The sequence below is a fragment of the Leptopilina boulardi genome, unplaced genomic scaffold, assembly GCF_019393585.1.
Source record: "Leptopilina boulardi isolate dan_hultmark-lab unplaced genomic scaffold, ZJU_Lbou_2.1 LbouV2_305, whole genome shotgun sequence".
Lineage (NCBI taxonomy): Eukaryota > Metazoa > Arthropoda > Insecta > Hymenoptera > Figitidae > Leptopilina > Leptopilina boulardi.
Genome location: NW_026137869.1, coordinates 2,023,683 through 2,038,912, shown reverse-complemented (window position 1 = coordinate 2,038,912; position 15,230 = coordinate 2,023,683). Strand labels below are relative to the sequence as shown.

The following is a 15,230-nucleotide window of genomic DNA, read 5'->3' as shown; positions in this document are numbered from 1 at the left end:
ACTAATAACTAGTAACTAGTAGTAACTAATAACTAGTAACTAATAACTGGTAGTAACTAATAACTATTAGTAACTAGTAACTAGTAACTAATAGTAACTAGTAACTAGTAGTAAATAGTAACTAGTAGTAAATAGTAACTAGTAGTAACTAGTAACTAGTAACTAATAGTAACTAGTAACTACTAGTAACTAGTACCTAATAGTAACTAGTAACTAGTAGTAACTAGTAACTGAATTACTAGAAATTTTAGTTATTTTGACATAACCTAAAAGTGAATTTAACTAATAGTTATTTTATCCAAAAAATTAGTAGAAATATTACTATTTGAATCAGTAACTGACTTTTTGTTCTCGAATTAAATTATTCCTAACTAATATAAATTATTAGAGAGTAAATTTTCTTTTACACTCGGATTTTTTTTTTTGTCCGAATTAGTAACTAATTTATAGAATATTAATAAATTTCATAGGATTTCTATATAATTGTAAGTTTCAATGGAAATCAATTTTTCAATAATTAATCGAAATTTATTCAATTAACTATAGTAGTAAATTAATTTTAAAAAAACTATTATTAGTTTTATTTCAATTGCTTCACATAAAATATTTTTTCTTGAAATTCAGGGCAAAATATTTGAAAATGAGATGTTAATGGTTTTATAGAGTGATAAAAAAAGAGTTATATAGAAATTAGCTTTCCCGAGATGTAACTTTCTTTGTTTCTCAGATTTATGTATATATATATATATATATAGGTATATACACATATTACCTTGACATAAAAATTGGCACACTTTTCAAACTATGTTCTTCCTGTGTGCTCGCAAAGAAAACGTAACATCAGAATTTCACTGTCAAGTTTCTAAAACCTGCACACAAAACTATTTCCCACGTATAAATATTATCATTTTGCGCGAATAAACCAGGAAATACTTTATTGCAAATATTTTCCATTTTATTTCTTATCTTCATTTATATATATATATATATATATATATATATATATATATATATATATTTTATTTATCGACACAATCGTCCATGAGACATCACATCAGAAGTATGTGTTTAACACATTGAAAAATAACTATTGCACGAAAACAAACGGTAATTTATGTGGCAAATATTTTTAATGTATAAATATATATATATCTTAATCGCGTGCTTTCTCTTTGCGCTTTCATCGTCACGCGAATTATTTTCGAAAGAAACATTATTTCTTCACAATGAGCTTTCGCATATAACAAATTGAAATTATTATGCGTTATCTAAATAAATATTAATTTTTTTTGTTAAAATATTTGAATATAATCTTAGGCAATTTTGAATTGATCATCAATAATTGAGCACTCTTTCAGGAACAGTGAAAGTATATATGTATATAAAAGAAAAGAGAATATGAAAAGTAAACTTGGTAATAGAATTTCCCTTGTCTGTATAATTTAGGATTATGAAAGCTTAGATTTTTTGTATTTGTATATATTAAAAAAAAAAAAAAATAAGAGACAAATTGTCAGATATGAGACAGGTATATATAATCATTGAGACTTTTCCCGCCGCGCGTTTGTCGGCAATGATTTTCTTGGAAGTTGCACGCGAAATACAAGAGAGAGCCTTTCGCCTGCTTCCATATCGATCGTCCAATAAGGATAAAAGTGGAGCAAGAGATCTTGGTCAGACGCACACACACCCTTATCCTTATAATATAAGCCATTGAATTTCGATCGAAGCCATCAACCTTCTCCCTTCCTTTTCTTTTTTTTTTTTTTTTGCTCCAATCCGTTTTTTCTTTTCACTTTAAACATAAAAATTTAATTTTTTTTAAATACTTGTATTATTTCTTTTTATCTCATTTATTATATTCGGTTAGAATTTCTCAGGTAAAATTTACAAAAAGTAATTATTTTTATTTAATTAATTAAAATTAATTAATTAACATTAATTATAATTAATTAAATAAATAATAATAAATTAATTAATTAATTAAAATTAAATAATTAACATTAATTATAATTAATTAATATTAATTAATTTTAATTAATTAAATAGGTTTTTTTTATTTCTACTGTAATCAAAATAAGTTCACGTTATACAGAAAAAAAACCTGAGCTCAAAATGAGTATCTCTATTTAAAAATCATTTGTGCCTTGTAGAGGGCGCCACATTCTTTTGTATTAACAGAATTTTTTTATTATTTTTCAAAAATAAAATTTTTTTAATCTTTATTTATTTGATGTTAATAAATGTTTGGTTTTATTATTATCAAATTTTTCGAATACACTGAAAAAAAAAATTTTATTTTATTCAAATATTCGTTTACTTGCACTCATATAGAAATTGTACCTATATTTATCTCAGAGCCTACTAACTCATTTATTTGTTACAAATATATTTTATTTCGTTTAAATAAATTTATTTGAACCAAAGAAAAATTTATTTATGACAAATAAAATTTTTAATTACGCCAAATAAATAAGTTAATAGGCTCTGAGACAAATATACGTTTATTTAATTCAAATATATTTTATTCGATTTAAATAAATCATTTCTCTGGGTGTGATTATTGTGAAATAAATATTTACTTGAATTAAATAATTTTTATTTGAGTCAATTAAATAGTATTTGTTTCAAATAAAGAAATTATTGGTCCAAATAAAATTTATTTAATTTAAATAAAAATTATTTAGTTCAAGTAAATATTTATTTGATATTATTCAAGTAACTGATTATTTGCACACTCAGAGAAATGATTTATTTGAACCAAATAAAATATATTTGAGTTAAATAAACGTATATTTGTCTCAGAGCCTACTAATTTATTTATTTGGCGTAAATAAAAGTTTTATTTGTCACAAATAAATTTTTCTTTGCCTCAAATAAATTTTTTATTTCAATGAAATAAAATATATTTGCAACAAATAAATGAGTTAGTAGGCTCGGAGACAAACATATACCATTTCTCTGAGTGCATTAAGTAAATTTTTTTTCTCACTGTAAAAATTGGACTTTTGAGTTGAATTAGTAAAAATTTTAAATTAAATTAGTGACTCACTTTTTTTTTTATTGAATTAGTTATAAATTCTACTATTAGTTAAATTATTACTAATTCAAAATAAAAGTGAATCGCTAATTAATATTAAAATCTAATAAAAAAAATAATTTTGCTTCGCAAGTAAATATTTATTTGATAATAATTATTTGAAATAATTTTTTTTCCATTCTATATATATATATATTATATAACAAAAAAGAAAGCATACAAGATAAATATAAATTACGTGTATGTGTCCTTCTTCTTCTTCTTCTTCTTCTTCTTTTTTTTGGACAATGATAAGAATACATAAAATTTCTTAAGAAACTCTAAAGTCATGAAATATTCACGTCAAAAAGTTCTCTGCCGTCTCTTTGTAGGTCTTAAGACCGATTTCCACGCTTATGAGCTTTACAAAAGGCAGGAAACATAATTCCACATATTTTCATTGGGTTATAATCTTCTCAGTGACCTTTAAGAGAGTCCAAGAATTTCAGAATATGCGATGTTAATCCTGATGATGTAAATAATAAAAATAATAATAATGAAAAAAAAAAAATAAATAATGAAAAAAAAAATCTAAATTCGCCACACACGTGCATATTACAGATGGATGAGATACGCAGCAAGAGCAGAGAGATCGAGAAGCTGAAGAACGTTGTGCGGAAGCTGCGGTCCAGGGAAGATGAAACTGTGAGTAAGACGAATTTTTATTTATATACAAAATTTTTTTTGTTGCATGTTATTTCATTCGAAAACAATATATATATTTGCCCGGAAAAAAGTAATCTTTATTTGAGAGGAAGTATAAAATTCTCAATATGGAATTTCAAAATAAGAATATTTAGAAATTCTTATATAATATATAATAATATAATAATATACACTCAGAGAAATGGTATATTTGTCTCAGAGCCTACTAACTCATTTATTTGTTGTAAATATATTTTATTTCATTATTTGAATAAAAAATTTATTTAAACTAATGAAACATTTATTTATGACAAATAAAATTTTTATTTACACCAAATAAATAAGTTAGTAGGTTCTGAGATAAATATACGTTTATTTAATTCAAATATATTTTATTTGATTCAAATAAATCATTTTTCTGGGTGTAATTTTTATATGATTATAAAAGTAGAGTTGGAAGGTTATTTTAAAAATTTTATAATTATTACTTTATCCTCTTTGAATAAGAGTATTTTTCTCTTTACACCCAGAGAAAAGATATATATTTTTTTCTTAGAGACAAATAAATATTTTTATTTGTTGCAAATAAATTTTATTTGATTTTAAATGGAAATTTTATTTGTTGAAAATAAATTTCATTTGATTTAAATGGAAATTTTATTTGTTGCAAATAAATTTTATTTCAATTAAATGGAAATTTTATTTATTGTAAATAAATTTTATTTGCTGCAAATAAATTTTATTTGCTTTAAATGGAAATTTTATTTATGACAAATAAAATTTTTATTTACACCAATTAAATTAATTATATTTTTGATTCAAAACAATTATTTGGGTGTGAAGTATAAAAGATTTAAAAAATTTTTTAAACTATATTATCAGCCTCTCTCACGTCATCATCTCAAAATAATTTATAATATTCCTTCTTAAAAATTAGAAGATTTTATATATACGTTATTTAAAAAAAAAAAAAAATCATTTCGATTAAAAATTTACTATGAAAATTGAATTAAAAAAAAACCAACCTTTTTAAAATGAATCTCTCAGGTAGAAGAATTTTCTATGTTTTATTTTGGCATATTTATAGAAACAAATCCATAAAATATAAATGAAATGGCGCAAAGCTTTTATCCTTTCCGGTATAGAATAAATTTTGGTTCGTGTCGTATATTGGAGAGGTGTGTGTTCCATACTTATAAGAGAGCGACGGAAATCAATGAGTCGCGGTGCTTCATCTTAAAATATATATATATATATACTTAAAACCGGTGATATCGGAAACCCATAAAAATTTTTAATGCGTATCTTTTCGGCTACCGAATCCAGCGTTTCTTGTCATCATCGTTCATATATTTTTATATGAGATTAATATCGGTTCGTTGAACTTGTATAAATTTCAATTAATTAATTTATTTATTTTAATCATTTGGTAGTAATTTTTTTTCTTATTCTTATTTTTCATTCATTAAAATCACACATTGAAAAAAATTTATTTGATTTAAATAATCGATTATACTTGACTGTGAAATAAATATTTACTTCAACCCAGAGAAATTATATATTTTTCTAATAAATATTTATTTGATTCGAATAAATATTTATTTGATTTAAATAAAAAAAATTTTTACACCAAATAAATAGGCTAGTAGGCTGTGAGATAAATATACGTTTATTTAATTCAAATATATATTATATTTGGTTCGAATAAAATATTTCTCTGAGTGAAATAAGTTTTGAAACCAAATAATTGAATTAAATAAATTCTAGGTATTTGTACCAATAATTTCTGTATTTGAAACAAATATAAATAATAATTACTTGATACAAATAAATATTTATTTAATATAGAAAAAAAATTTATATATGATTCAAATACTTTACTTGACTATTATCAAATAAATATTTCAAATATAATTATTGTTTGAGATGATATTTGTTTTAAATATAGAAATTATTGATTTAAATACAATTTATTTAATTCAAATAAAAATTATTTGGATCAAGTAAATATTTATTTGATAAGTACCTATAATTATTTGGGACAAATAAATTTTTTTTTTTGCAGTGAACCGAATTCAAATTTTTTTTTTTTTTTTTTATTAAAAATGAAGATATATAATTAACAATAAATTAAATATTGAACTTTCTTTTCATATATGGAATTGAAAGTCAAAAGAGTCAATATAGCAACTTCTGGTTAAGCGATATACACTTTTGAAATGAGAAGAGTTTATTTCAAGGAGGTCAAATATTTAATGAAGAAAATGAACATTTAAAGTTTTTTTATTTTTTTTTTTTTGACGCATTTATATATGAATACACGTATATATGATTTCGCACGTTCGTTTATATATATAGACACTACCAGAGAACTGAAAATAAACCGTTAGAAAAGTAATAACACGAAGATTCGAGTTTCGTTACGGTATTGTGTTAAAGCGTTACATCTATACGTGAGCTTCTGGTGACCTAAACCCGAACCGCGAGTGAGTCAATAACTTCAATTAAAATGCAATTAATGTTTAACCCAAAGAGAGTGCTAGCAATTTATTTTATATATTTTGTTCGTGTATATATTTGATTTGAATTTTTTTTGTCATCTTCAAAGAATTAATTTTTTTTTAATTAGAAAATTTAAAAATTTCAAAAATTTTGGTCCATCATAGCTTGGATGCTGTTGGTCTTGTTAAAAATTGCCTCATATATTTTTTGTAGATTCTTCTTCTATTCTCGAAAGTTTATGTCGAAAATTTTTAATTTCTAAAATGTTTTATTACTTTGGTCCATTGTTGGTCGGATGCTGCGGTTTCATTCAAAAATGGACAAAAAATTAACTTTCTGTGGTATTTCCGAAAGTGTATCTTGAAAATTTTAAATTTTGAAAATTTTTTATCACTGGTCCATTGTAGGTCGGATGCTGTGGTACGTTCAAAAATGGACCAACAAATTTTTTTATAATACTATCTTAAGATATCTTTACTTCTATTCTCGAAAATTTGTTTCGAAAATTTTTAATTCCGAAAATTTTTTATCACTTTGGTCCATTGTAGGTCGGATGCCGTGGTTTCATTCATAAATGGACCAAAAATTGTACTATTTTGGGATACCTCCTGTGGTCTTTATGAGAGTTTATCTTAAAAATTTTTAATTTCGAAATTTTAGATCACCTTTGGTCCATTGTAGGTTCGGATGCTGCGTGGTTTTATTCAAAATTGGACCAAAAACTGACTATCACAAGATAGTGCACTATCTTAGGATACTTCCTGTGGTATTTATGAGAGTTTATCTTGAAAATTTTACGTCACCTTTGGTCCATTGTAAGTTCGGATGCTGTGGTCCATTAAAAAATGAACCAACAAATTTTTGTATAACACTATCTTGGGATATCATTACTTCAATTCTCGATAGTTTATTTCGAAAATTTTAAATTTAGAAAAGTTTTCATCACTTATTTAGTCCATTGTAGGTCGGATGCTGTGGTTTGTTCTAAAACGGACAAACAAATTTTTGTATAACACTATCTTGGGATATCTTTACTATTTTATTCTCGAAAGTTTATTTCGAAAATTTTTAATTCCGAAAATTTTTCATCACTTTGGTCCATTGTAGGTTGGATGCTGTGGTTTCATTAAAAAATGGACCAAAAAATGACTATCCCAAGATAGTGCACTATCTTGGGATACCTCCTGTGATATTTACAAGAGTTTATCTTGAAAATTTTAGATCACCTTCGGTCCATTGTAAGTTCGGATGCTGTGGTCCATTAAAAAATAAACCAAAATTTTGTTCTATACTATCTTAGGATAATTCTTCTTCTATTCTTGAAAGTTTATCTCAAAAATTTTATATATAGAAAAGTTTTTATCACTTTGGTCCATTGTAAGTCGAATGCTGTGGTTTGTTCAAAAATGGACCAACAAATTTTTGTATAACACTATCTTGGGATATCTATACTATTTTATTCTCGAAAGTTTATTTTGAAAATTTTTAATTCCGAAAATTTTTTATCACTTTGGTCCATTGTAGGTCGGATGCTGTGGTTTCATTCATAAATGGACCAAAAATTGTTCTATTTTGGGATACCTCATGTGGTATTTACGAGAGTTTATCATAAAAATTTTTAATTTCGAAAATTTTAGATCACCTTTGGTCCATTGTAGGTTCGGATGCTGTGATCCATTCAAAAATGGACCAACAAATTTTTGTATAACACTATCTTGGGATATCATTACTATTCTATTCTCGATAGTTTATTTCGAAAATTTTTTATCTCCTTGGTCCATTGGAGGTCGGATGCTGTGGTTTCATTTAAAAATGGACCAAAAATTGACTATCCCAAGATAGTGCACTATCTTAGTGCATCTTACCTCCTGAGGTATTTACGAAAGTTTATCTTAAAAATTTTTAATTTCGAAAATTTTTGTCCATTTTGGTCCAGCATAGCTCGAATGCTGTGGTCCATTAAAAAATGAACCAAAAACAGCTTTCTTTTTTGTAATCTTATTTTAATTCTAGTAGAACTAAAAAAACGATTGAACATAAAAAAAAATTATTAAATTTTTTCAAATTTTATCTTATTTGAAAAGTTCTGATCCAATTTTAATATAATAATAATATTTTCATTATGAAATGGTATAATTAAAGTAAACGATCAATTTTGATTGATGACATAAAGTAGTGTGGAGTTGACAATTTTTTTTTTTTTTTTTTTTTTTGACACGATTCACAATCGTTGGAACGTTTCTACATGTTCGAGCTCAATGACTTCCTCGTCTAGGAATGTTTGTTCACTCTAGGAAGAAGGACTCGGTAAACTTAAGAGGTGGTTAGGAAGCATTGCTTCATTAATTCGAGACAAACGAGTGCGTGGCTTCTCGAAGAGCATGCTCTAGGGAAGGTGTTGCCTGCAGCAGGTAGTAGAGTAGAGAAGGTAGAAGGCCAGCTTCTTCAGTCTGTTCTAGACGTTGGTCGAGTGCGCACACTCTGACAATATATATATATATATATTTCGCCGCGTTTGTCGTTTTCTCGCGGCCATTCGTTATACATTCAAGGGCCTTACGTTTATAAAAAAAAAAAAAAAAAAAAAAAAAAAAAAAATTTCGAATTTAATTAGGAAGTGTGATAACAGTGTTGATATTGAACTTTATTTTTTTCTCGTTATATGAATCCTTCAGGACAACGCGCACCTGATGGGGTTCGCGTGGAACGAGGTGAGTTTTTAATAAATTGATCAATTTTGGGAATTAATTAATTATTTTCAATAATTAAATAATTTTAATTCATTAAATTTTATTGGTTCAAATACAGTTTATTTAATTCAAATAAAAATTATTTGGTTCAAGTAAATCTTTATTTGATAATAGTCCATTTATTTGAATTAAATAAATTTTTCTTACACTATAAAGAAATTTAATGAATGAAAAATTCTATGATATTTCAATATTTCTTTTGATATTTATTAATTGAAAAATTATAAAAAAAATATTTTTTTATATTAAAAAAATTTTTATAATTTTTTTGTTCTTTAAAAAATAATGGTGGTAATTTCATTTAACTAGGAAAAAATTTATTTGATTCAAATAATCGGTTACTTGACTCATATCAAAATTTTGTCTTATATTATTATTTTATGTTAATTAAATAATTGGTTTAAATACAGAAATTATTGAGTCAAATAAAGTTTAATTATTTCAAAAAATTATTTTTGTTCAAATATTTATTTGATAATAGTAAACGTTTATTTGAATAAAATTCTAATTTTTCCAGTAACGAAATGAATTTTCTAAAAAAAAATTATAAATTAGTATATATATAATATAAACATCAGTGAGTAAATGGGATACGGTAATTATTATAGTGAATTAGAATGGAAGAAAATGCCCATACATTTACATAGAAAGCAAAGTGTTTCTAAAAAGAAAAAAAAACACAATTGCAAACTTTTAAAATTTATGCTTGTTTAAAGGATAAAATAGAAAAAAAAAAAAAAGTTGAAAACAATGCATCATAAATATATCTGAAGCGACTTTCAGTTATATTTCTTTGCAGTTATAAATAAAACTAAAATATATTTCCCTGACAATAAAAATCATATGTGTGTGGTTATAACATTACAATTTAATTATATAGTTAGAAAATTATGTCTACATATATAAATAATAAAAAAAAAATGCGGAAAGTGTCTTAGAGAAAAATGATTACGATTTAGGTATATATATATATGAGAAGATTTCTCACCCCTCCTATTATTATATATTCTTTAGAGAGAAAAAAAAAGTCTAATTTAATTATAATGTTCTAATATGTACACAATATACAACTGTAAAGTCATTTATCCGTTGTACATATATTTATATATTTATATACATATATATATAAATCGCTGAATATATTTTCTTAGAAAAAAATATAAACGCTGAATGGACTAAAAAAAAAAGATAACACAGAGAAAAGTTTCCACAAATTTTCATATATGTATATATATATATATTTGTGTTTCTCACGCTGTGTGAAATCCGATTATTGACCTTAAACTGCTTTTCTGAATTAGAGTCAAATATATATATATAAATATACTCTTGCGCTATTGTCCTCTTTGAAGTCAGGTTCTACTATTGCGAGATCATGGAATGCGTAATCAAGATTGTTTACAGTCAACGGAAGACTTTCCAGTTTTCAGACTAGAAATAATGTCATCGTGACCATCGTGAGAATTGCAATTATTTATACTTTATATATATAGACACTTTGATTACAGAATAAAATATCTTCGCGTTTTTCTTGACCTGAAAATTCATTCGTTACAATATTATGCCGGATGCTTGTTATTACTTATTACATGTCGTTTGATTCATATATTGACGCTGAAAGGCGTGGCATTGCAATCTCCTGCGTGCACAAATCAAAATGAAAACGATCCTTGTCCCTGATGTTCATATGTAACATTCTATAAATGATATTCTATTATTCTTTCAATAATAATTAGAAATTTAATGCTTTTCATTGTTTTTAAATATTTGTGATTCTGCAAATTTTCAACAGTATTCATAAAAGTAATATCTTTATTGGATTGGGAATTTAGAATTTAAGTAAAAATTACTATATTGTTTGGTAATTATTACTAATTCAGGCAATAAAAGTGTTAAAATTGAAAGTAACTGTAAAAATAGTCTTTAAATCTGAATTTTTAAATTAATTAGTAATTGTTTTGAATTAGTACCTGATTAATTACTACTTGTTAAATTAGTATCTGTTGAATTAGTAACCAATTAATTAGTAAATGTTTTTAATTAGTGCCTAATTATTTAGTAACAGTTTAACTAGTACCTTTTCAATTGGTAACTAATCAATCAGTACCTGTTGAATTAGTAACTATTTAATTAGTACCTGTTGAAATAGTACCTAATTAATTAGTACTTGTTGAAATAGTACCTAATTAATTAGTAACTGTAAAATTAGTACCTAATTAATTAGTAACTGTAAAATTAGTACCTAATTAATTAGTAACTGTAATATTAGTGCCTGTTGAATAAGTAATTGTTTTGAATTAGTACCTAATTAATTAGTAACTGTAAAATTAGTACCTATTGAATTAGTAACTATTTAATTAGTACCTTTTGAATTAGTAACTAATTAATTAGTAATTTTTAGTCAAAAATAGCTAATTGTTAGTACAAAACTACCAATTCATATACTAAGATTAATATTTCAGTTAGTAAACTTTTATAAATTAGTAGTAATATTATTTATTATTGTTTATTATTATTATTATTATTATTATTATTGTTATTATTATTATTATTATTATTATTATTTAGAGTAACCAATGTTTCAAATTTATTTTCGATTACTATCTCTTATTATTTTGAAGCTATAATATTGCCTTAAACTACAGATCGTTTAAAAATATCACAAACTATCGCTTAAAATATTATTTACATTAAAAAAATCGTTTCCATATTATTTTATTTAAAAAAAAAAAAAAAATGATTTACACTGAATAGAATTTTCCAATTTTGTGAAATTCATCTCCTATAATATATATTTTTCTTTAATATATATAATTTTTTTTTGATTTATTGTAATTGGACTGTTTCTTTTAAAGGTCATGAAAAAAAAAAAAAAATTATGAATACACATCTATTTTTAGATGATGATTATTTTTTAGTTTATTTTTTTTAAAAAAATTGATTTCTTTTTTTTTTTACATAATTTAAAAAAGTAGAATTTCTCTCAGATGGTTTATGAACAATTGTGAATTCAATAAAATAAAATAGCACCGCACCAGTGTCGATTATGCGCATCTCGTCGACACACTGACCTTTCCCACTTTTCGGTTCCTTCTCATCTTGAAAGCAGGAAGAGGTGGATGCTGAATCTTTATTTAAAAGCAAATACCGAGAGATAAGTTGGTTGATTTTAGTGAAAAAGTAGATATGTTATTTTCGGAAGTTTTTTTTTTCATATATTCGTTTTCATTTATTTTTTTTTATTTTTTTAAACAATTCAATTTTTGGAAAAAAAAATAATAAAAATATATAAAATATTTATATATATGTGATGCGCTACAAAAGGGACTTTAGAAGCAAACGAATTATAGGTTAGATTTACAGTAGATTTACTACTACGATAGAATATATGAAATTCTTCCAAAAGAAATTTACAATAATAAATCGAAACTTTTATGTCAATAAAATATATATATATGTAAACTTTCGAAAAAGTTCAATGGTACTTTCTCTGCGCGGCAAATCTTTAAAAGACTTGTATGGCAATAAGTTTTTTCACATGTTTACGAAGAATGAAAAAAAAAATAAATGATTTTTTTTACGATTTTAAATGGAAAAAAGTAAAATAAATTGTATATATATATATATATAAAATGCTCCTCGCGCGCTTGTTATACGCGTTTTGTTAACTAATCTCGTCACTTTCGACGTTTCGCATAATTTAACGTCCTTAAGCCGTGAGCACGACTTTCTTATATATATTTGCTCGCGGATCTGTTTCTTCTATTTTTCCCTTCCGTCGCATACTTACACGAACAAGACGCGATCCGCACGTGACTCTTCACTTTACTTTGCAGACACACGTTGTTTTATGTGAAAACGTGGGCAAGCACAATCAACAATTAGGTAATAAAGTGCTCAGCATATGTAGAATTGCCCTTCGTTTGTAAAATCTTAAAGAGACGCGAAAATAAATTCATATTAATATATCTTTCTATTTTTAATGTTTTAAATGAGATAAATTAGTACTTGGAAATAATTATAATATTCTTAATTAGCAAAAAGTATGTTTAATTTGTTAATTTAATTTATTAATATTTTAGTTTAAGGCGAAAATTTCATTAACTATATTAGAATTATGGTTATAGAGTATATTTAACAATATTATTCTGGTTATATTAACCAGTCATCTGGATATTTCAATAAGAATTCTAGTATATTTAAACAGAATTCTGATTAGAATAACCAGAATTCTGGTTAGAGTATATTGCAAATAATTTAACCAGAATTCTGGTTATTCCAATCCAGAATGTATTTAACATTAGGATTCTGGTTAGATTATTCAACATTATGATTATTTCAAATAGAATTCTGGTTCATTGAAAAAAAATTGTAGTTAGAATAACCAGAATTCTGTTTATTTTAACTAGAATTCTGGTTATTCCTACTAGAATTCTGGTAATTCCAACTAGAATTCTGGTTAGGATATAGTTTACATTGTAATTCTAGTTGGAATAACCAAAATTCTGGTTATGCCAACTAGAATTCTGGTTATTCCAACTAGAATTCTGGTTAGGATATTGTTAACATTGTGATTCTAGTTAGGTTAACCAGAATTCTGGTTATTTCAAATAGAATTCTGGTTAGGATATAGTTAACATTGTGATTCTAGTTAGGTTAACCAGAATTCTGGTTATGCCAACTAGAATTCTGGTTAGGATATAGTTAACATTGTGATTCTAGTTGGAATAACCAGAATTCTGGTTATGCCAACTAGAATTCTGGTTATTCCAACTAGAATTCTGGTTAGGATATAGTTAACATTGTGATTCTAGTTAGGTTAACCAGAATTCTGGTTATTTCAAATAGAATTCTGGTTAGGATATAGTTAACATTGTGATTCTAGTTAGGTTAACTAGAATTCTGGTTATGCCAACAAGAATTCTGGTTAGGATATAGTTAACATTGTGATTCTAGTTGGAATAACCAGAATTCTGGTTATGCCAACTAGAATTCTGGTTATTCCAACTAGAATTCTGGTTAGGATATAGTTAACATTGTGATTCTAGTTAGGTTAACCAGAATTCTGGTTATTTTAAACAGAATTCTGGTTATTTCAAATAGAATTCTGATTAGGGTATAGTTAACATTGTGATTCTAGTTAGGTTAACCAGAATTCTGGTTATTCTGACTAGATTTTTTGTCAGTTAACCAGAATTCTTTTGGAAATAATCAACATTTTGAATAATCTAACCAGAATCCTAATGTTAAATATATTATGGACTGAAATAATCAGAATTCTAGTTAAATTAATTCCAATATACACTAATCAGAAGTCTGGTCATTGCAATCATAATTCTGATTAGAATAAGCTGAATTATGGTTAATCTAACCAGAATCCTGATGTTAAATACACACTGGACTTGAATAACCAAAATTCTGGTTATTCCAATCAGAATTCTAGTTAGATTTACTATAATTCCGGTTGAAATAACCAGAGTACTGGTTAATATAACCAGAATATGTTAAATATACACTAACCAGAATTCTGGTTCGATTAACTAGAATTACAGTTAATCTAACAAGAATTTTATTTGTAATAATCAGAATTCTGATTAATCTAACCACACTGAAAAAATTTTGGTTATGCTATACTTAAAATTACTTTCTAGTTAAGTGAACCACAATTCTATTTGCATTAACTAGAATTGTCGTTAAAATCACCAAAATTCTGGTTATTCCATCCAGAATTTTGGTTAATCGAACCGGAATAACAATGTTAAATATACCCTAACCAGAATTCTATTTGAAATAACCAGAATTCTGGTTATTCTAACTAGAATACCCTAACCAGAATTCTGGTTATTCTAACTAGAATACCCTAACCAGAATTCTATTTGAAATAACCAGAATTCTGTTTAAAATAACCAGAATTCTGTTTAAAATAACCAGAATTCTGGTTATTCTAACTAGAATACCCTAACCAGAATTCTATTTGAAATAACCAGAATTCTGTTTGAAATAACCAGAATTCTGGTTATTCTAACTAGAATTTTTTTTCATTTCAGTACTCTGATTATTCAAACCAGAATTCTAGTGAATTTAACCAGAATTCAGATTGTAATGACCAGAATTCGGGTTCTTCCAACAAGAATTTTTTTTCACTACCATTATAATTACAAAGCAATTAATGCATATAGATGTATATGATTAAAAAAATATTCTCATTCTAATTTATATCAGAAACTAATATAATATTCTGCTGTCAATTTTGC

General features: G+C 25.1%; 1 protein-coding gene across 3 annotated transcripts in view; it reads left to right on the top strand.

Moving 5' to 3' along the window:
- LOC127283086 (outer dense fiber protein 2) overlaps positions 1-15,230 on the top strand; it is an 88,667-nt gene that overhangs the window by 23,322 nt on the left and 50,115 nt on the right. For all 3 annotated transcript variants that reach the window (XM_051307752.1, XM_051307753.1, XM_051307751.1), the window contains exon 7: positions 3,641-3,724. In XM_051307752.1, the coding sequence (XP_051163709.1) occupies positions 3,641-3,724 (84 nt within the window). The remainder of the gene's footprint in view (positions 1-3,640; positions 3,725-15,230) is intronic.